The sequence below is a fragment of the Bos mutus genome, chromosome 5, assembly GCF_027580195.1.
Source record: "Bos mutus isolate GX-2022 chromosome 5, NWIPB_WYAK_1.1, whole genome shotgun sequence".
In the NCBI taxonomy this organism is placed as follows: Eukaryota; Metazoa; Chordata; class Mammalia; order Artiodactyla; family Bovidae; genus Bos; species Bos mutus.
This window is the reverse complement of record NC_091621.1, coordinates 3,297,974-3,319,501: the sequence shown is the minus strand read 5'-3', so window position 1 is coordinate 3,319,501 and position 21,528 is coordinate 3,297,974. Positions and strand designations below refer to the sequence as shown.

General features: G+C 42.3%; 2 protein-coding genes across 2 annotated transcripts in view; one reads left to right on the top strand and one right to left on the bottom strand.

The window, feature by feature from the left end:
- Positions 1-4,723: 4,723 nt before the first annotated feature.
- On the top strand, positions 4,724-8,871 carry ASCL4 (achaete-scute family bHLH transcription factor 4). The gene has a single exon (XM_070370207.1). The coding sequence runs from the start codon at positions 6,748-6,750 to the stop codon at positions 7,252-7,254; it is 507 nt and encodes a 168-aa protein (XP_070226308.1). The 5' UTR covers positions 4,724-6,747; the 3' UTR covers positions 7,255-8,871.
- A 2,036-nt stretch (positions 8,872-10,907) lies between these two features.
- RTCB (RNA 2',3'-cyclic phosphate and 5'-OH ligase) overlaps positions 10,908-21,528 on the bottom strand; it is a 28,691-nt gene continuing 18,070 nt past the window's right edge. Inside the window, exon 12 of the mRNA XM_005911857.3 lies at positions 10,908-19,309. Coding sequence (XP_005911919.2) covers positions 19,202-19,309 — 108 coding nt within the window. The 3' untranslated portion in view covers positions 10,908-19,201. The remainder of the gene's footprint in view (positions 19,310-21,528) is intronic.

The window sequence follows — 21,528 nt, the reverse complement described above, 5'->3', positions numbered from 1 at the left end:
AACTAACAATATTTCCCTTCCTTCTCAGAAGGAGAAGTTGAGGGAACTAATTACTGAACATTTGGCAGGTCCCATTGGTTCTGCTCACTTGTTGAGAACAAATAGAAACCTAAATCAAGAAAGTCTTTATATCACAAGAGAGAGACACTTTTCCCTAAAATGTCACATCAAACCTGGGGCCTAGGGAATGATGATGTCTTATAAAAGCTAAATAATTTCATTCTGGCTTTCCATTCTGCCTATTCTTTTTGAATAATTATTTAATTTCAGAAGTGTATGTAAACATATACTGAAGCTGAAGCTCCAATACTTTGGCCAACTTTGGCCAGCTGACTCATTGGAAAAGACCCTGATGCTGGGAAAGATGGAAGGCAGAAGGAGAAGAGGGCAACAGAGGACGAGATGGTTGGATGGCATCACTGACTCGATGGACATGAGTTTGGGCAAACTCTGGGAGATGGTGAAGGACAGGGAAGACTGGCATGCTGCAGTCCACGGGGTAGTGAAGAGTCAGACATGATTTGGCAACTGAACAACAACAACAATGTAAGTATCAGACCAGACAAATATGAAAGCTAAAACTATGTTACTGACAGAAGGAGATACAGGAGAAAACCTTTACAATCTTGATAGGAACAAAAATCAGGAACCACTAAAAATTTGACAAATTCAACTTCATTAAAATTAAAACTTTTGATCTTGAAAAGACACTGCTGACAAAATGATACATCAAGCCAGAGATAAGGAGAAAATATTTGCAAAACAAATATCCAGCAGTCATGTACGGATGTGAGACCTGGACCATAAAGAAGAAAAGAATTGAAGCTAACAAATTGTTGTGCTGGAGAAGACTCTTGAGAGGTCTTTGGACTACAAGGAGATCAAACCAGTCCATCCTAAAGGAAATCAACCCAGAATATTCATTGGAAGGACTGATGCTGAAGCTCCAATACTTTGGCCACCTGATGCAAAGAGCTGGTTCACCGGAAAAGATTCTGATGTTGGGAGAGATTGAGGACAGAAGGAGAAGCAGGTGACAGAAGGAGAAGCAGGTGACAGAGGCCAAGATGGTTGGATGGCATCACCGACTCAATGGACATGAGTCTGAACAAACTTGTCCAGAAGATGGTGAAGGACAGGGAAGCCTGGCACACTGCAGTCCAGAATTGGAGGCGACTGAGTGACTAAACAACAAACCACCACAACAATGGAGCTTACATTATAGCAAAGAAAGATGGACAATAAACAAGTAATTAAATATAAAATATACCAGATAACAATAAATACCATAAAAATATGGCAAGGAATATAGCTAGAAAGTGCTCAGGGATAGCAGCAGGAACTTTAAATACAGTAGACAGGAAAATTGTCATTGAAAAGGTGACATTTGAACCAAAGGAAATGAGGGAGTGACCCATGTGCATGTTTGGAAGAATGTTTCACTCAGAGGGAACGTCAAGTACAAAGTCCCAGAGGCAAGAAAATCCCTGATAAGTGTGAGGAACTGCAAGGAGGCCAGTGACTAGCACTGGATGGTGCAGTATGGGAGCCACTAACCACATGTGGTTAATGAGCCCCTGAAGTGTCCCTAGTTACAACTGTATAATTTTAAATTGTGTCATTTTATCTCTAATGATTATGTTACTGGCCCCAGTTCTTCACTCCTCTTGTAACCAAGCCCTTTGCAAAGAGACTTCATAGTTCAATCATCCTAGGAAAAAGAGAAAAAGCTGTTTTCTGCTCCTTGATTCTGAGTTTGCATGTTAGACATATACTAGAATTCAGCCTAAATCTTTGCCCCTCAGGCTCAAGAATTAAATGTTGTTTATTGTCTTAAGCTACTGATTCTTAGGATGGTTTATTTGATGGCCATTCTGAGAGGCTGCCTGCCTTTTCTTGGATACCACTGATTTCCTGCTTTGAACTTTGGAAACCGTTACATGGGTATAAAAGAGTAAGCACTGGTGTTTGGAACATGCATGCAATGAACATGAACTTGAGCAACCTCCAGGAGATGTTGAGGGACAGGGAGGCCTGGGATGCTGCAGTCCATGAAGTTGCAAAGAGTGGGATGACTGGACAACTGAAGAACAATAACAAGTTCCAAGTATTCGGTTTAACTTTTCTAAGGGCTGCAGAATGGCTTGTTTTCAAAATGTAGTGGGTATGGGACTAGAACTGGGATAATTTTGTGTGCTGTATGGACTTAAAAAAGCAGAACATGCGTGTGGCTGAACTAATTCCATTCCTCAGATTTTAAGAAGCTACACGAATTTCAGTGGCTGATCACCTAGGCTAAAACTGCTGAAGGAGCCTGACTTTGCTCAGTCTTGGCAGTACACCACCTCTATTTGAGACTGAGTAGAATCAGAAATTGGGTGAGGGGGCGAGAATAATCTCCAATAATCTTGGAGAAGGAAATGGCAACCCACTCCAGCGTTCTTGCCTGGAGAATACCAGGGACGGGGGAGTCTGACGGGCTGCCGTCTATGGGGTAGCAGAGTCGGACACGACTGAATCGACTTGGCAGCAGACACCGGCAGCAGGGAATAATCTGTGGAGTTTAACCAAAGAAATGTTGATGTTGATATTTTTGAATTTAAATCTATAAGGTAAGGTTATTTAAGCTTTAGGTTTTAATTTATCCTTTATTGTCGTTTAGTCATTGTGTCCAACCCTTTTTTGACCCCATGGACTATAGTCCACCAGGCACCTTTGTTCATGGGATTTCCCAGACAAGAATACTAGAGTGGGCTGCCATTCCTACTCCAGGCAATATTCCCCACCCAGGGATCAAACCCACATCTCCTGCATCGGCAGGCAGATTCTTTACCACTGAGCCACCAGGGAAGCCTAAATCTTATTTATATGACGAGGTAATAAAATATGTTTCCCTGTTCCCCCTGTGGCAGCTGGTGCAAACTGCAGGTATGGTGCCAGAAAGATATGCATCCCTCTGTGCCATTGGTTTAGGAAACCAAAATCTACAATATGATATCAAATACTTCATAAAAAGAGCCCATCTAGGTCTCTTAACCCCACATGCTTAAAGCAGGTGATAAGGGACCCATCTGAGTTTTAGGGGTGGAAAGTTAGTTTCCTTGGCCTTAGAGATATCTTTAAATCTACGGAGCCTGACGTTTGGGGGAATCCTATTCCCCCTTTTACAAGCAGATCTAAATTGGACTACACAAACCTAGTCCTAAGCATTCTTGGCAGTTTTGCATATTTGTAACTTGATCTAGCCAGTCTTAAGAAAGACATTTTTAAAGTTGGAGAGAACATTTGTCTGGATCAAAACTGACTGAGGAGTGACTGGGGAGTGACTGGAAGTCAGAAGCTATTCTTTTGATTTCTTATGTAAAAAAGAAGGCAGCTCCTTCCCCAAACCAAGACACCCTACCCCCACCACATATACATACATCATGCGAGTAAAACAGTGCTTCTTTCTTTGGAAAAGCCACTTATTTCCAAAGCACTTGCACCTTCAAAAAGTGTAAGAAAGAGTGTCAGCATTCTTTGTCTACCATGTAGACCATGTAGTAATCATAATATTACTACACCCTATGAAAACACCACTATGGGATCAGGATCTGACTATTTTTGATTGTGGTAGTAGTTGTGGAAAGAGCTTCCCTGGTAACTCAGTGTAAGGGAACTGCCTGCAATGCAGGAGACAAGGGTTCAATCCCTGGGTTGGGAAGATGCCCTGGAGAAGGAAATGGCAACCCACTCTAGTATTCTTGCCCGGGAAATCCCATGAACAAATGTGCCTATCAGGCTACAGTCCATTGGGGTCACAAAAGTCTGACACTAAATAACAACAAATTATAGTGGGGAAAAAAATCCTGTAGATATTTATTCCTCAGAGAGAGAATTTTTAAGAAGCCAGAAAACCTGGCTCAAGCACTTTAAATTATGTTATAAATCTGTTGATTTGCGTCAAACCAGACGGAGGAGCCTCGTAGCCTGCAGTCCATGGGGTCGAGAAGAGTCGGACATGACTGAGCAACTTCACTTTCACTTTTCACTTTGATGCATTGGAGAAGGAAATGGCAACCCACTCCAGTGTTCTTGCCTGGAGAATCCCAGGGACGGGGGATCCTGGTGGGCTGCCGTCTCTGGGGTCGAATGGAGTCGGACGCTACTGAAGCAATTTAGCAGCAGCAGCAGCAGACTATCATTTGAGTTTTTTATATATTTTATCTTAGTATTTTAAGCTTCACTAGATCAGAGAAAAGCAAAAGTAATATTTGTTTTCTGTAATAATTTAAATAGTAGAAATATCCATAAAGTAAAATGAACCACCCTCCCATCCCCGATCCAATTTAGGCAGCCAATGACAAAAGTTTAGTATGTGTCTTTCTACCTTTTTCCTCTGTGCTCACACACATATAAAGACAAATGCATCATCCAGTTTGTTTTAAGTTCATGCTGTGTGTTAACTCTACCATTTGCTTTTTTTTCTCAATTAACACGTTATGGTGGACATCTCTGCAATTTCTTATGTATAGATCTAATCCATTATTTTTAATAGCATAATATCCTAACAGTATTAGCCCTTTCCCTATTGATGGACATCTAGCCTATTTCCATTTGTTTTCTTGTTTTAATCACTGTAAACAATGCTGCAATAAATATTATTATATGTAAATCCACACTGGTGCATTTATTTTTGCAGGATAAAACTGCAGGGATCTTGAGTCATAAGATATGTGATGTGTACTATTAATGTTAGCAGTTACTTTTCCCAAAGCTTGTAGAAATGTATGTTCTGCCACTTACCAAATCCTTGCCTGTCCTGGATGTTAGCAATCTTTTAATTTTTTGCCAATCTGAAGATGAAAAATGGTATCTGTAAGCATTTTCTCTTTTGTTCCCCTCCAATCTATTCTCTATTTGGCAGTGCTCTTTAAAACAAAAACAAAAAAAACTTTACCACGTCATCTCTCTGCTCAAAAGGCCTTATTTATTTCCCATCACTCTTAGAATAATGGCTAAGAGTCACGTTTTGACACAGCCAAAAAGCAACTTGTGGTCTAATTTCTGCCTCTCTGGTGAGCTTTTTGCTCAGTAGAGCTTTCCCAATGGGTCTCTACTCTCCTGAGAAATCAAGATGACATATTAGTTTGTTTGCTGGTATAAGTCTCAGAGGAAGCTACACCTTTTAAAATGTGACAACTTATGCCTGAAAGGAATAATTATTTCTATTTTATTTGCCTTGATGGAAGCACTTTTCCAATTGCTTCGGGCTGATCATTTAGAGTAAACAGGGACGCATAGGACTTGTCAAAAAAGCATGTTAGGGCGACACCTTGGCTCCTGAGGAACAGGCAGAGAGTCTGATTATAAATGTAGGGAGGTTTGCTTCTCTTGTTTTTAAGTTGGACTTTTAAAGTAGAAGCTGCCTTTAATGTGCTGGTTTGTAGAACAGGAAATCTGATTTTCAGTGTGATAACACATTCTTTGACATTAACCAGTACAGTTGGATTTTTAATGACACTTTCATCTTCAAAGCTCTTCATCAACACGGTGGTTTAATTATTCATTTTTAGTTATGTTTTAAAAAGACAGTCTTCAAAGCCATCATCTTTTCTCCTTGGAAATGAGGCTCTCCCCCTTTCAAATGTTGCTTTCTCACCCTCAAGGGTGAAAATAAATTGCATCTCTCTTTTAAACAAAAAGAATACAATAGAAATATACTCTTTACACTGTGGAGAGATGATGTCCTTATATCCTGGGTGGGATTAGAAGAGGTCTGGAAGCAGTGTTTAAGCTGTGTTTACAGTAAGCACTGAGAAATAACTTTGGCTAAAAGTGTTTGTTACTGCTCAGCCTTTTGATGTGCTCTTAAAAAGTAGCACAAATACATCACCGCCCAGTCTTCAACATAATAATAGGCAGACACATATATTTGTTGCTAAAGTGTATTTCTTTTCTGTTCCCTTCAAAAAATGTCTACTTGGGTTTTTAAAAGTTTTGGAGACGAAAACGCTCAAACTTTTGGAGAAGAAAACCCTCGAACTTTCCCCGAGGTCCTCCCTGACTTGACACATTTTTTAACCACAAGGGAGCAGTCTTCCCTTTGATGAGGTCTCTCCAACTCTCCAGAAATGAAAGGGCAAGTGTAAGTTTGCAAACAGTCTAAAAGCTCCTTCCATTAGCCCTGGACGCCGGAAACCACAAAGGGCAGTCAAGTTTTGATTTTCAAGGAGAAAGCCTCTGGTAAACTTTCGCTCAGCCGCCAGTAGATCTGTTGGTTCCTGGGAGGAGCTCTTCTGAAACCTTGAAGATTCCTGTGCTCATGAAGACCCAGAGCGGTGGATTACAGTAATTGCAAAGCTTTTGGTGGCTTTGGAAGATTACTCAGTGTTTGGTGTGCATTCTCATTTCCAGGCCACGGGACCGAGGAGAGGAACCCCTTTTGTTATCTTTTGAAATAAGAAGATCAGAAGGGAAGAGAGGGTTTGAAGTGTGGATTAGGGGTTCCTAAATCTTTGCCTATCACCTCCTCCTGGATCATTATAAAAAGATCGAGGAGTGCAATGAACTTAGGGAAGGGAATCCTGCAACGTTTTCTTGAAGCTTGTTCTGAAACCTAGCTTCCGGACCCAGAAACTTCTCCAAAAGCTGACCAGCAGTATCAGGCAGTCTGAATGGACCAGGATATCCGCTTTGAAGATTTTCAGTCTCATCTTCTGCTGGGAGATTCATCTCTGGGGTGATTGGTTTTCTTTTTGGCGAATCATGGAGAAACGTCCACAGGACGGACTGCTGACCCTACCGCATCACCTGAGCCAGGTGCCTCTGGGCATGCCGAGGTCCCTGCCCCGCCTCCTCATGCGGGACTCCTTCAGAGTCTCCGTGAGTTGGGAGCGGGCGCTCGGCGGCGGCGGCGCCCCGAGGCGGCCCTACCTGCCCCTACGACTGGACGGCGCCTTCGAGCCCGCCTTCCTCCGCAAGCGCAACGAGCGCGAGCGGCAGCGGGTGCGCTGCGTGAACGAGGGGTACGCGCGCCTCCGAGACCACCTGCCCCGAGAGGTGGCGGACAGGCGCCTCAGCAAAGTGGAGACTCTCCGCGCCGCCATCGGCTACATCAAGCAGCTCCAGGAGGTGCTGGAGCGCCACGCACCGGGACAGGAGGGTGCGGCCGGTGCCGGCTCCTCGCGCAGGGCCGAATGCAACAGCGATGGCGAGTCCAAGGCCTCATCGGCGCCTTCGCCCAGCAGCGAGCCCGAGGACGGGGCCAGCTAGCGAGCGCCCCCCCGGCCCAGCCCCCTCCCGCGGCTCTGCGCGCGTTTGGCGTCTGCTCTAAGGTTCCCTTCGGAGGTAGTTTGCATTTGCTATCTACCCCCCCACCCCACCCCACTCCCATCCTGCTCTCCAGAAATAAATCTTAGTAAATAGAAATGAGTGCTCTAGGGAGAAAAAGATTTTGACACTCTATTTGTTTCCATCCACACTCCACCATCACCACCCCTTATTTGTTATGTGCCTGCAACTTAAAGATGCTAATGAAACTCTGCCGATATCAAATAAAAGCTGTACCACACTCAAGGGCTTCCCTGATGGATCAGCGGGTAAAGAATCGGCCTGCAATGCCGGAGATGCCAGTTTGATCCCTGGGTCCGGAAGATCCCCTGGAGGAGGAAAATGGCAACCCACTCCAGTATTCTTGCCTGAAAAATCCCATGGACAGAGGAGACTGAGCAACTATGCACGTAGCAGACTCTGAACTGCTCAAAACGGAAATTTGCCACAGTCAGCAGGGGTGGGTAAATTAGGGATGTAAATACTGAAACAAATTCAACCAATAACCAAAGAACTTTCCGAACTAGCTAACTAAATGACAGTCCTAAGATGAGAGGAACGGTTTTCCTGCCTTTGGGAACTGATGAGAAATGCAATGACACCATGCTTTGGATGAAGGTGATCCTAAGCTGACACTTGAAAACACATTTGCCAGAGCCTGCAAGACCAGCCTGTGCTGTTGACTGAGCATGTTGAACGCTGGTACTAGAAAATACATTACATATTTGAAACATCCTGTTTTATCAGAAAGTGGCCATGTGGAAACTTCATAGTATTTAGTGAATAACATATGTTAGTATCAATGATCTTTTTGGAAGAGAACTCAGATTTGTATGAAAACTTATTTCTCCTCTTAGTTGTTTTGTCCATTTTCCTTTCATCTCCCCTTGTTCTCACTCCACCTAACCTTCAGTTAAAGTAACACTGTGACTGTAAAATAGGAAAAGGAAAAGGACCTGCTCCTTTCAACCAGGTTGAAGGGGAGGGAGGGATGGAGACTGGTGCATTCTCAAACTTCTATCACCTTGAGGGCTTTCAACTATATTGAAATGAAAGACTTTGGCAGTCTTTTAAAAATACTTAATTCTGGTCTTTTTTTTTTTTTCCTGAGAAACAATTATAAATTCAGTAGGTAAGTCAAATGCTTGTTGACACGTGAAGATAAGCTTCCTCTCCAGTTTTCTAATGTGCTGCATTCCCCTTTCCACAGAGACAGCTGTGCTAATAAGGGGGTAGGGAGGGGTGGAGGAACCAGGAAAAGGATGAAAAGAGGAAACTAACAAGGGTGAGCCTTTTCCAGGTATTCACTGAAGTTCCACACTGAGGTAGGTTTTATTACCCCCTTTCTTCAGATATATGAATGAAGGGATGCTAACAAGCAATGAACGTCTTTTCAGAAATTTTGCTGCTTTTCACATTTTGTCCAATTTATTCTCATAAATCTGTGAGGTGGGTATTATACGTATTTGGAGTTTAAAAAAGAAGAAAAAAAAAGACTGGGAGAGATTACATGCCCTGCCCAGTAGTTAGTGTTTCAAGAATTAGCTGAGCTGAGATCTAGTCCAAAGTTGGCCTAACCCCAAAGCCCAGGCTTGCTTTCTCTCTGACCATGCTCTCCCTTGCCCTGTCATCTGCTAACTGGGTGACTGAGCAAATGCTCCTTAAACTCTCTGCAACTCAGCTTCCTTGTCCTATTATTTCACAGAAGCGTAAATTAAAGACCTTGGTAATCTGCAAGCTACAATCCAATGATTTAGTTAGTAGTGTTATTTATTAGCTCTACAGAGAGTAGGCCTGGTTAAAAATGATCTCTAGATGGAGTGTGATTTCCTCAGTGTTTCAGAAGCAGGGTAGAGTAAACCACTCTTCACTAGCATTCTATCTTCTATTTTAAGATTCTAGGAGACATGACGGAGAAGGCAATGGCAACCCACTCCAGTACTCTTGCCTGGAAAATCCCATGGACAGAGGAGCCTGGTAGGCTGCAGTCCATGGGGTCACTAAGAGTCAGATGCAACTGAGCAACTTCACTTTCACTTTTCACTTTCATGCATTGGAGAGGGAAATGGCAACCCACTCTGGTGTTCTTGCCTGGAGAATCCCAGGGATGGGGGAGCCTGGTGGGCTGCCGTCTATGGGGTCGCTCAGAGTTGGACATGACTGAAGCGACTTAGCAGCAGCAGCAGGAGACATGACCGGTGGAATGCTGAATCCATGTTAAAATGTATTATTGATATTTATCATGATGAATTATGGGATTCTATTGTTTCTGGCTGCTCAGATAAATGCTGTGCCATGATCTACCACCAAGCTTTACTTTTTCTTAAGAAGCAAGTGGAGATTTGTGGTTTGAATGAGCAAGAAACAGCTATTTTCTTACCCATTACTTAGTTACATTCTCACAAACTCCTGTAATGTGTCCATTTTGTTCTCCAAGCTGGTTCTTACTCCAGTGGGAGTTTCAGTGAAGCAAGTATGTATAGGTGAGATATATTTTCTAATCAAGAAAAAAAGAAAAAAGAGAAAACACTCATGTTATTATAATACCTTCCTGGCTGAGTTGCAGGAGAGGCAAACTAACCACGCTGTTCATTGGAGAACCTTGAGAGACTTTTCTCAGGAGCCTTGTATAGGTGGTAATAACACTCTTCATTCCTTTTTTCTGCTCCAGCTAATGGGCAGGCACCTTGACATTCTCTTTTCTAAAGTAGTAATAATTTTTTTTAAAGTATATTTTCTTAATCTGTACAGGTTATGTGGTTGCTTTCAATGCAGGAAAAAAGAAATAAAGATTTTTTTTCCATTTACTTCTTCAAAATATGTGTTATGAAATGTATGAATAAATATACTACACCTTGCAGACATGAGTTTACAGAGAGAACAGGGGCTTCTCTAGTGGTCCAATGGCTAAGACTTCAAGCTCCCAATGCAGGTTCAATCCCTGGTCAGGGAAGTAGGTCCCATGTGCTGCAACTAAAGATCCCGAGTGCTGCAGCTAAGACCTGATGGGGCCAAATAAATAAATTTAAAAAAAAAAAAAAGAGAGAGAGGGGACAAAGCAGTTTTAAGAGAACTTTCTTTCTGGATAAAATGCCTTGAGAGACATCTGGTGAGACTTTTGTTTTCAGTCCTATTGAGAATAAAGCAATGATTTTGAGAAACCTTTTGGAATAATAATAATAAAATCCCATGTCAATCATGTAACTTTTTTTAAAGGGGGAAAGAAAAATCAGGCAGTTTTTCTGCAACTTTCCTAATGCCATAGGGAGGCATGCCAATCCAGGAATAAGACCTCTTAAAATGCTCCATCTTCCCCTTTTCTATGATTGAACATCTAACTAACCATAGAACAATTTGATTTTCAGGAATTCCCCAGTGGGCCAGTAGTTAGGACTCTGAGCTTTCACTGCTCAGAGGATCCATGTTCATTCCCTGATCAGGGAACTAGGATCCTGCAGCTGTGTGGCAAACTCAAAAAAAAAAAAAAAAAAAAAGACTCAAAAAGGACAAAATCAACTACCAACAAGTGACATAAAAGCAATGGAGTGAATGGGAGTTTTAGGGAAATGATGCCTTCAGGAAAGGAGAAACGTTGATGTCGTTCAAGATCTTGTTTATTTGGATACTCAGCCCAAATATAGTAATTAATTACACTGTATTGCTTTTGGAATATTCATAACACTGATTAACAACTGTGACACCTTACACCCACCCTGAGGGCGCAAAGGCAGAGGGGCTGTCCTGGGGTGTGGGAGTTTGCCCTCCGGCTTAGTCTCTCACCAATCTGGTAACCTTGGGCGAGTCCCTAACTTCAGGGATCTCACTTCCCCATGCTAGAGCACATGAAGATTGGACTGCATGATCTTTTAGGCCTTCAAGCTGGAAGATGCCTTTCTTCTGATACATGTGAAATCCTAGACTAGGGGAAACAGATGTTGGTGAGACATGCCCACTTCCTGCCACACAGCTCAGTGGCTCTGTGCTTCTGTGTCATCTCTTCCTACTGGAAAGATCCAGTCCCAGAGCAGCCTTTTACACTTTACTGAATCCTAATTGCTACTACAACACTTCATTTTAAAAAGGCAAGCTTCATAATCTTTTGTGGAGTAGACTTTGAAGAATCTTACGATCTGGAAGAAAAATGAACCCATTTTACCTCAGTATGAAGAAAAAAGGTTGTGTGTTATAACTGGTGTTCAAAATGAAAAATGTTATGATACAAAGAAAAGAGGGGCTTATTCTAGCTTCAAGTGAGGTGAGGACTAGGAGGAAAGGCATTGGGGGATGTAGCCTTAAGCAAGGAACTGTATTTGGAGAACAGAACCTGAGTAATAGGAGATTAGAAATGATGGTTGAGAAAAGGTTCTAGGAGGCACTGAGAGCCAGGTGAAAATAACTTGAACTTTATTTTGTAGACAATGGCAAACTATTGAAAAAAAAAAAGGGTTTTTTTTGGCTTGGAGAGAGGGTAAACTGTTCAGCGCTGTGGCTGAGAATCACTCTGGTGGTAGGAAGCGGCAGACCAACAGGGTTATTGCAATCATGAAGAAAGAGGAAGTGAGGGCTTAAACAAAGGCAGTGGCGGTGGGAATGGGAAGGGATGGACTGGGAGATAAAGTGGGAGCAGCATTGATAGGTCTTGGCTACTCATAGAGGATGGGGTTGTGGATGAGGAAGAGGAAGAAGTTAAGAGATGTGTCTAGTGAGTTCTCACCAACTGAAGTAAAAAACACAAAGGAGAAAGCAGGTTGAAAAGAGACACGGCTTGTTTTGGGAGATGCTGGGTTTCTAGTAACAGGTTACTCCTGTCCACAAGCAGTTGAAAATGCTGGCAGTGCAGTCAGGAGGGAAATCAAGGACAGCTGTAGGCTGAGAGGCACACGCATACAGACTTAGTGACTGAACAGGAAGCAGATGAGATTTCCCAGGGAAAGAAGGCCTACTCTGAAGGAGTGGCACAATAAAAATGTCTCTGAAGAGGACCAAGAAGCTGGAAGGAGAAACAGGCTGTGTGAGATCATGGTAATTAAATGCAGATGTCATTGTGCAAGAAGGAGGGAGTGGACAGCATCATATGAGTCAGAGCTGTCAGGGGATTTAAATGTGAGAGGGATCCATTAGATTTAGCCATTAAAAGATTTCCAGAGACCTTTGTGAAAGGAGTGGGGTGACAAAGCAGAGGGAAGGCTAAAGACTGCCCTTTCAAGATGCTTCACAGTGAAAAGAGTAGGACAGCTGGGATGATATAAAGGGGACCAGTTGGAGGAGAACATGGCACATCAAAGACAGTTCTGAGCTTGAGGTCTTACAAACAGTTCAAGTCAACACAGAAGCTCATGGATGACAAAGTTTTTCAAGGAGTCTGAAGTCTGGAGGTGAAGGTCCTAGAAACTGGCAATATTAAAGAACTGGGAGGGCACCAGATTAGAAGGTAACCAGTTGAGACTAAGGTGGGTGTTTTAAATCACTGAAGAAGATGAAGCAATGTCTGCAAATGCCTGCCATTTGTAGGAACGGCGATGACAATGAGAAAAGGGCTGTGTGAGAAGTATGACTACGAGTTTAATAGTGTCCCACAGAACTGTCTGCCTTCAAAAGCATGGAATTCAGTTTTTAATGACTTCGTTAAAAAGTTGCACAAACTCCTGTGATGATACAGAAACTTAAAATGATATTTGTATTTAATATTTTATAATTTTGTGATTATAATTAACTATGAAAGTTCACCAGTGTTTATTATATGAGATAATGATAATATACACAACACACCTTGCCTGAGTCAGGCAGCAAATAACAGATGCTCAATAATTTATTTTTTCTCTGTAGCTTCTAGGGCTAAAAATAAAATTCTCAGAGAGACTAACTTCTACAGAACCGGTATAAAGGAGATGCAATGTATCAAGGGTTAGTGAGAAAGAAAAAAACAGTTGTTATTTTCTTCCCTTTGTGGAAATGTCTGGACATAGGGAAGAAAAAATAACTTAGGAAAAATGAACAGGGTTTGGAGGGGAGTAGAATTGAGATGCCCTTGGGCTGTTTAGATTTGGAGAGATGTTGTCTGCTTCTTTGGCCTAGCCATTTCTGATCTGTGGGTAACATAACTTCAAAGGGCTTCCCTGGTGCCTCAGTGGTAAAAAAGAATCTACCTGCAATGCAGGAGAATGCAGATGTGGGTTCGATCCTTGGGTCAGGAAGATCTCCTGGAGAAGGAAATGGCAACCCACTCCAGTATTCTTGCCTGAGAAACACCATGAACAGAAGAGCCTGGTGGGCTTCAGTCCATGGGGTTGCGAGTCAGGCATGACTTAGCAACCAAACAACATACCTTCAACTCAGGACACTTGAACTTAACACTCATCCTCTGACTCCAAGTGCTATAAACCTTAATTGAATTTGAGACCAAAGTCCCATCAGGTCGGGGAAGGTGTTTCATAGGATGAGTCAGCATTACCTAGCTATAACCAAGTCAGCCACGTTTCAGATGGTGCATTTCACAAGCTTTCCAAGCTGTTTGTCTAGACAAAGGTTTTCTTCAAAGCTCCCAAAGTTATCATTGTCTTCTCCCAAAATGGGTAACAATCCCACTTGTCACCTTGGGAATGAGACTTTCGATGGAAACGTCCATCAGTGGAATCCTTTACAGAATGATCACTTGGTGACCCTTCGCTTTCAGTCACTGCCAGCCTTTCATGTCCATCATGCAGACAGGCTTCTGGGAGAGGGCAGAGGGCCTGACGCTGCTTTATTAGTCCATGAAACTGCAGAACCATTCCCAGCTCTTTGATCATCATCGATGAGTTGTGTTTGTTTTTATGCACAGGCTCTCTGGGTGGTGAGAATGATTTTTAATCTGTTTGTAGCTCTTTAGCTGCATCCTTTGCCGAAAACCTGTCAGCAGCCTTTTCTTGTTGGGTTATTCACTGTCATTAACCATGGTCAAAATGGAACTTAAGAAGTGGCAGATGAAGTGTGCCCAGACAATCAAACTGGTTTTTGCCTGCAAAGCGAGCCTTGAGGGGGGCACTGAAGACATTTTTTATATCCCCAACAGTAGAAACACCTCTGAAAAAGGAATCAGATCTCAGAATCTCAGGACTAGAAAGGGCCTTGGGAAATGACCCGATTCAACCCCAGGAGTTTTAGTGAAATGAAGGATTAACCCATGCAGGGCAAAAGCATACCTGTTCTCTCTTAAAAGACCTCTAGTAACAGAAATTCTCCGTCAGCTGACATTTCCTGAGGGCCTACCTGATAGCAGGTTGGCCCTTCTATGTATTATTCTCATTTGATCTTCATAACCATCCAACGAAGCACGTATTACATGCCGCTTTCATTTTACAGACGAAGAACTAAAATTTAGGGAGTTAATGTATCATACAGATCAGTGGTAGTAAACCGTCTATGGATGGTCTTCATCCATCCATCTGTACATCCATCCATTCAATCAGAAAATATTTACTAGTTGCCTACACGGAGCTTAATTTTGGAAGAGGAAGAGTCAATAAACAAGCATAAATATGTTTTCAGGTGGCAATAATGGCCAAGAAAAATAAAGCAAGGATTTTTGTAATTCAATGACTTTTCACTCTGATTTTCAACCAACATCTCTTCTCCTTTTACTATTCTAAAGTAGCCCTATGCGGATTCAAATAACTAGACAAGTCTCAATCAGAACAGCCATTTGGAGCAGTCAAAGCAAGAAAATTAAACTTGGGAGTCAAAATACCTGGTTCTCCATGCCTGGCTTTGTCATTAGTTGGTGCCCTTCGGCAAACTACTTGATGTTTCAGGCTACATTCCAATTTGTAATGAAGGAATACCTACCATGCAAACCTAATTAAATTCAAGTGAATGGCTCACATAATCCTTTCTCCCGCCCTCCCTCATTTGTTTGTTGGCTTGCTTATTTATAGGTAACAAACAAATTTAGAGAGATGCACATTCCATAGACAGAATACAGTCCATTTGAAAAGCCAAGGCCCTGAAATATGGAATGGTTAGTTTTCACAGGCTGGGTAATTTCACAGGCTAATGAGTGGGAGGATTATCCCAATTATTATAGGGAAGAGGCGGTGATGTCCAGGAACTGGGCCACTGCCCAACTTTTGGCCTTTCAGTGGTTGGTCCTGGAACTGTCATGGCACTGGTAGGTGTCATTTTGCATATGCTAATGTATTACAATAAGCATATATGGAGGCTCAAGGCCCACTGGAAGTTGAATCTTTTGCCATCTTGGATCTAGTTGATAGTTGGTTCTAACCAGTCTTTGTCACATCTGATCAGTCCTGGGTGTTCATTGGAAGGACTGATGCTAAAGCTGAAACTCCAATACTTTGGCCACCTCATGCCAAAGAGTTGACTCATTGGAAAAGACCCTGATGCTGGGAGGGATTGGGGGCAGGAGGAGAAGGGGACGACAGAGGATGAGATGGCTGGATGGCATCACCAACTCGATGGCCATGAATTTGAGTGAACTCCGGGAGTTGGTGATGGACAGGGAGGCCTGGAATGCTGCAATTCATGGGGTTGCAGAGTTGGACATGACTGAGAGGCTGAACTGAACTGAACTGATGGCTGTCATTCTTTTAATGGTTGTTTAAAGGGGAATGCCCCCTTCCCTAGAGTTTCATTCCCTCCTCAGAGATTTTACTCCCATATTCTAATGGGAAGCAGAGGGAAGAAGGTCAGTCTTCTGAAATTACTTCAAGGCTGAGTAAGGGCATCAATCCTGCCTAGCCCTCCCTCATTCATTAAGGACTAAAACCATAGGTAAAAACGTTGGCTACACTGCAAAGCAGGAATGGTGATTTTTAATGTGTAAAGCACCTACTATATGCTTGGTATTTTTTTCATTTACTACATGTCTATCTGCAAGGTATAACTTCAATCACCACTCACTTCTCTATGATATGTCCTCCTTACAACAAATACCAGTGATCTTCAGATCACTGGTACTTCAGATACTAGTTTCAAAGCAAGAGCCTTTAAAGATCAGAAACTATTAATAACTTGGCACACTCCAAGGTGCTTGATTAATAATTAATAGCATCTTCATACTCAGCTGATCCAGATGGACCCAAATCATGCTCTCTGGACAATGTGAAAATCCTATGTAGTCAAGCAATGGAGCAGATGCAAAAATAAGGACATAAATGAGAAGTAAGGACAGAAGGGATAATGTGAGTTGTGTATTGAAATATTAGGCACAGGGAGTTGTAAACATTTCAGCAATACAGATGATGCTAAAAGCAATTTTCAGAAATAGGAGAAAGTAACTTAAAAAAAACAAGAACAAAATAGGAAAACCTAAAAAAAAAAAGTTATCTTGTATGTAAGCTTTTAAAGGTTATATGAAGATCAAAATGGGAGCATCTTAAGATCTGCAAGGTTTTACTTCAATATTTGAATCTTCAGTTCCTTGTTGCTCCACAAAACATTTCACAAAATTAGAAAATTAGTGAGTGTTCATATTTTATGTCTAATAAATTGGTTTTTGCAGACACATGTTGATGACAGGAATGACACAGTCCATCATCAATGTGTGAATGTCAGTGCTTTTCAAAATATTACTGATAAACCTACTGACTTTAAAGGCCTGAAAAAGATGTGCACAGTAATAAGACTCATTTCATGCCTGGTGAAACCAGACAGTCCCTTATCAAAGTGCATTCCCAGCTGTGTCCATGTGCCCAGGCATGGGGAACATTTAGAGCAATAAAAACAGCTGGTTACTTCAACTTTGTTTGAACATTCATTTTAAAATGGTTTTTGCCTGAAATGAGAAAATGACATCTTTAGAACAAGGAAAACAATGTTTGTAGTTTTCTTTTTGAACTCAAAATATTAACTATTACTTCCCAAGGTCATTAATAGGGCCAAGTTTGGAGAAATGCTACATATAAGAAAAGCTTATAATACAGAAATGCCATGGCACAAACCATTTCTATTTCTCTACCTCATCTGCTCCCCTCTCCCTTCCCCAGTGGAGAAGGCAATGGCACCCGACTCCAGTACTCTTGCCTGGAAAATCTCATGGACGGAGGAGCCTGGTAGGCTGCAGTCCACGGGGTCGCTGAGGGTCGGACACGACTGAGTGACTTCACTTTCACTTTTCACTTTCATGCATCGGAGAAGGAAATGGCAACCCACTCCAGTGTTCTTGCCTGGAGAATCCCAGGGACAGGGGAGCCTGGTGGCTGCTGTCTATGGGGTCACACAGAGTTGGACACGACTGAAGTGACTTAGCAGCAGCAGCCCCTCCCCAGAGTGACTTTCAAAGTGTCCAAGAGGATGTAACATATGTATCTTGGATTATCGGCAGCATTTCCTGCACTGACATCACAGTTCTGGAAGCAGATTTTGCTAAATGACATCACTGGGAAAGCCCAGTTAGAGGGAGTCCACACACATACTCACTGTTGCCTCATCTCTAGAGATGAGAACCTAGCACCTGCCTGAAGCCTGTTCCTCATCCTCAAATGCCCTCCAGTGTCCACAGGTAACCTGCATCCTTAACTCATCTGTGCACAATGATCACTGGTCCAACCCAGAGGCACAAGTAATATATAATTACTGCATTAAGATGACTAACTTATTGGTAACTTTCAAACTCTAAACCCATTTACATTACTGAATGCTCAAAGTAAAGACATGCTGTTTCATGTCACATTTTTTCAGAGGAAGTCTGCTTTTCTCTAGCTAGCATTTAGAAGATACTCCAATGGGGGATTTTATTATAAATTGAGGGATAAGTGTTAGAAAAGAGTATCTTTAAGGTGCATCTCTGAAAGCAACCAGAAGAAAATCAGAAAACAGCAACATTGACCAAAGTGAATCAAGTAGAAATACTAACCGTCCTAAGCTATGAAACATTAAGCGTGAAATATAAACAACATACTACAACTTTATTAGATTTTTCTATTTAGTGTCTGGACTCAGCTGTGGCCTTAGTAACCTGTAACTTTAACATCTTCGGGTGTCATAGTACATAGCACCTCATCTGATTAGGTGGCACAAGACTAGTCAACCTGTCAACGAAGAATAACCATTAGCATCACAGCTGTGGCCATTTCATGTTTTATAATAATTCAATCGCAAATGTAAAGATACTCAGTATTTTGTGGGGGTTGTCTGATGCTGCCTTGTAAGTTATTATTCAAGAAAAGTCTACCTGACCAGGCCTAATTAATGACAGACAGCAGCTGATGCCATTTTTACAGGTAGTCAAAACTCTGCCTTATATTTAGAACAACAAAGGTAACAAGTCTATGAAGAGATATCTTCTTTTGGGGGCCCATCCCTACACTTCCACACACACTCCCCCTCTATAACTTGTCCCATTATCCACCTGTTCAATGTCCTCCTTTGACCCATTTGTATGCACCAAGTAAGAACAGCATTTAGGGTTTTGCTCAGTGCAGGACAAGGCGGTGTAAGAGTGGATAAGTGGACCAAGTGACAGAGGGAAAAAAGACATTCCAAAACCTTCCTATTTAATAGAATGTTCTTCACAGTACCTCACAGGCTGGAAACAGAGGCTGGTGTAAAGAACTTCATTCTGATGAAGAAAGACTTGTGTGACTGAGTAAGGCAGTTTCTTGACTTAGCCTCACCATCTAAAAAATTTTTAGATTTTTCTAAAAATCTGTGGGATAATCAGGGAGGAAGCATATGCATTTCTTTCCAAGTGGGGGCAACATGACTCCTCCCAGAAGGAAAGTTTACAACATTGACTCCAGAATTGGAAGCCGCCCCACCATCATTTTGGAACAGGCAGCTAGAGCTGCACACCCTGGAACCTGTCAGGTATCGAGTCTGATGTCTGAAGAGTGTTTTTGTCCACTTCCACTTCACGGAGGGTCAGTGGTGTCCGGTGGCCGTGGTCAGGGTTCTATCCTTTGATAACAGCAATTGGCCTCAGTTTAATGGCCTTCTTGCTGATTCCGGCATCATGGCAGGTGTTCACCACATCCGTCACGTTCTTATAGGACTCAGGGGCCTGTAGGGGTGGAGTTAAACATTGCAAAAGTCTACTTAAAATGGAATCTTTCAAAGTATTAATCTCCACTTGTAATTAGAGAAATGCACAAACAGCACTGAGTTGGGTTTGTTTTTTTTCGCCTATAAAATAAGCAAAGATTTATTAAGTTCAGTGTGGGTAAGGGGGAAGTATGATAAACGTTCTCATCTTGTTTTATATTTTTTCTGTATTTCTCTAAATTTCCCCAAAGAACGTATATCATTTACATAGTAGGAAAAGCAGTAAATGTAACTGAATAAAGCACATACACCAATATCCAACTGAAAGGAAATGTACCAAATCGTTATTTTAGTGGTAACTGTCTTTGGATGGTAGAGTTATTAACAATTTTGATTTTCTCTTATTATATGTTTCTATAGTTTTCAAAATTCCTGGAATGAACATATAATACCTTCACAATAAGGAAAGGTTATTACATTCACATATATAACTAACTCTGTATTTACGCAGGTGTACGTGTGTATTTATACATACACATACACACAGTTTGTGGTTTCTAGTAAGACCTCCCCACCTTCCTTCAGTCTCGCCACCAACAGAACAAACCTCTTCACACACACCTTTCATCTCCCGCCTGTCAGCACAGCAAACTTAGAACTCTCACTGAACCCCATGGGGCTGTGTACACACCCCTTTCTGAAAGCCCGTCTCTCATTCCCTTCCAGTTTCTGAAATGTTTCCACTGCAACCCCTGAACTCCTTTTCACTGAGTCAAAGGGAAAGAACTTCTTCCCTTCTTGTTTAAACATTCCCTTTGCCTTCTTGTTCTTCCTGAAACCTGGATCTACCCTGAGGATGTTACTTCTGCCTCCAACTTTCTGAAGTGGCAGCTGTTCTCTCTCCCAAACTGGGTCATGCCATTAAGTTGAGAGGAGGGACAGGTGTCCCTGCTCTTGATGGTTCCTTTCAGATCGTTTTCCCTCCTTTCTCCCAGCTCTGAATTTTGCAATCATCATCTATACCACCTACTACTCTTCTTGCTGCAATCATCTGCTAGAATCCGTTCCTGTTATTACTGGAAGATTTCCAGCTCCTGGGTCACCCTCAGCCTCTCCACCTATAATTTCAACAATTTCAATATCCAGGAAGAGGATCCTTTCAGTACCTGGTTTCCTAGTTCCTTGATTGCTACTCCTTCAATGCTTACCTCAGCCATTCACTCCCAGAGTCATACCCCAGAACTGGTCATCACCAATGCTTACAACTCCCCCAGTCTCTGCTCCCAACATCCCAGGCTGGTGAACACAGCCTAGGTTTTCACCTCCAACAATCCTTTAAACTTCACGAGACCCACAATCTTTATTCAACCCATCAACAACCTTGATTACCATTCACTGAGCTGTACTTGCAACCCTGACTAAAGGAAACTCAACATCTATTTCACGCCTCCATCCATAGAGTTGAACGTAGCTGAAAAACACCCAACCAATAAATTTAAGTTCAAGTGGATCCCTGACACTGTCCTGCCAATCACCTAAATTTCACTAAGCCAATCACTCTCTCTTAAATGATGATTTCATACCTGAGCTCCTAACAAAGACAAATCCCATGAGATCTCACCTCCTTTCACCTCCTCAGTTAAGTTGCTCAGTTGTGTCCAACTCTGCGATCCCATGAACCGCAGCACGCCAGGCCTCCTTGTCCATCACCAACTCCCAGAGTCCACCCAAACCCATGTCCATCAAGTCGGTGATCCCCTCCAACCATTTCATCCTCTGTCGTCCCCTTCTCCTCCTGCCCTCAATCCCTCCCAGCATCAGGGTCTTTTCAAATGAGTCAGCTCTTTGCATCAAGTGGCCAAAGTACTGGAGTTTCAGCTTCAACATCAGTCCTTCCAATGAACACCCAGGACTGATCTCCTTTAGGACGGACTGGTTGGATCTCCTTGTAGTCCAAGGGACTCTCAGGAGTCTTCTCCAACACCACAGTTCAAAAGCATCAATCCTTCGGCGCTCAGCTTTCTTTATAGTCCAGCTCTCACATCCACACATGACCACTGGAAAAACCACAGCCTTGACTAGATGGACCTTTTTTGACAAAGTAATGTCTCTGCTTTTTAATATGCTGTCTAGGTTGGTCATAACTTTCCTTCCAAGGAGTAAGTGTCTTTTAATTGCATGGCTGCAATCACCATCTGCAGTGATTCTGGAGCCCTGAAAAATAAAGTCAGCCATTGT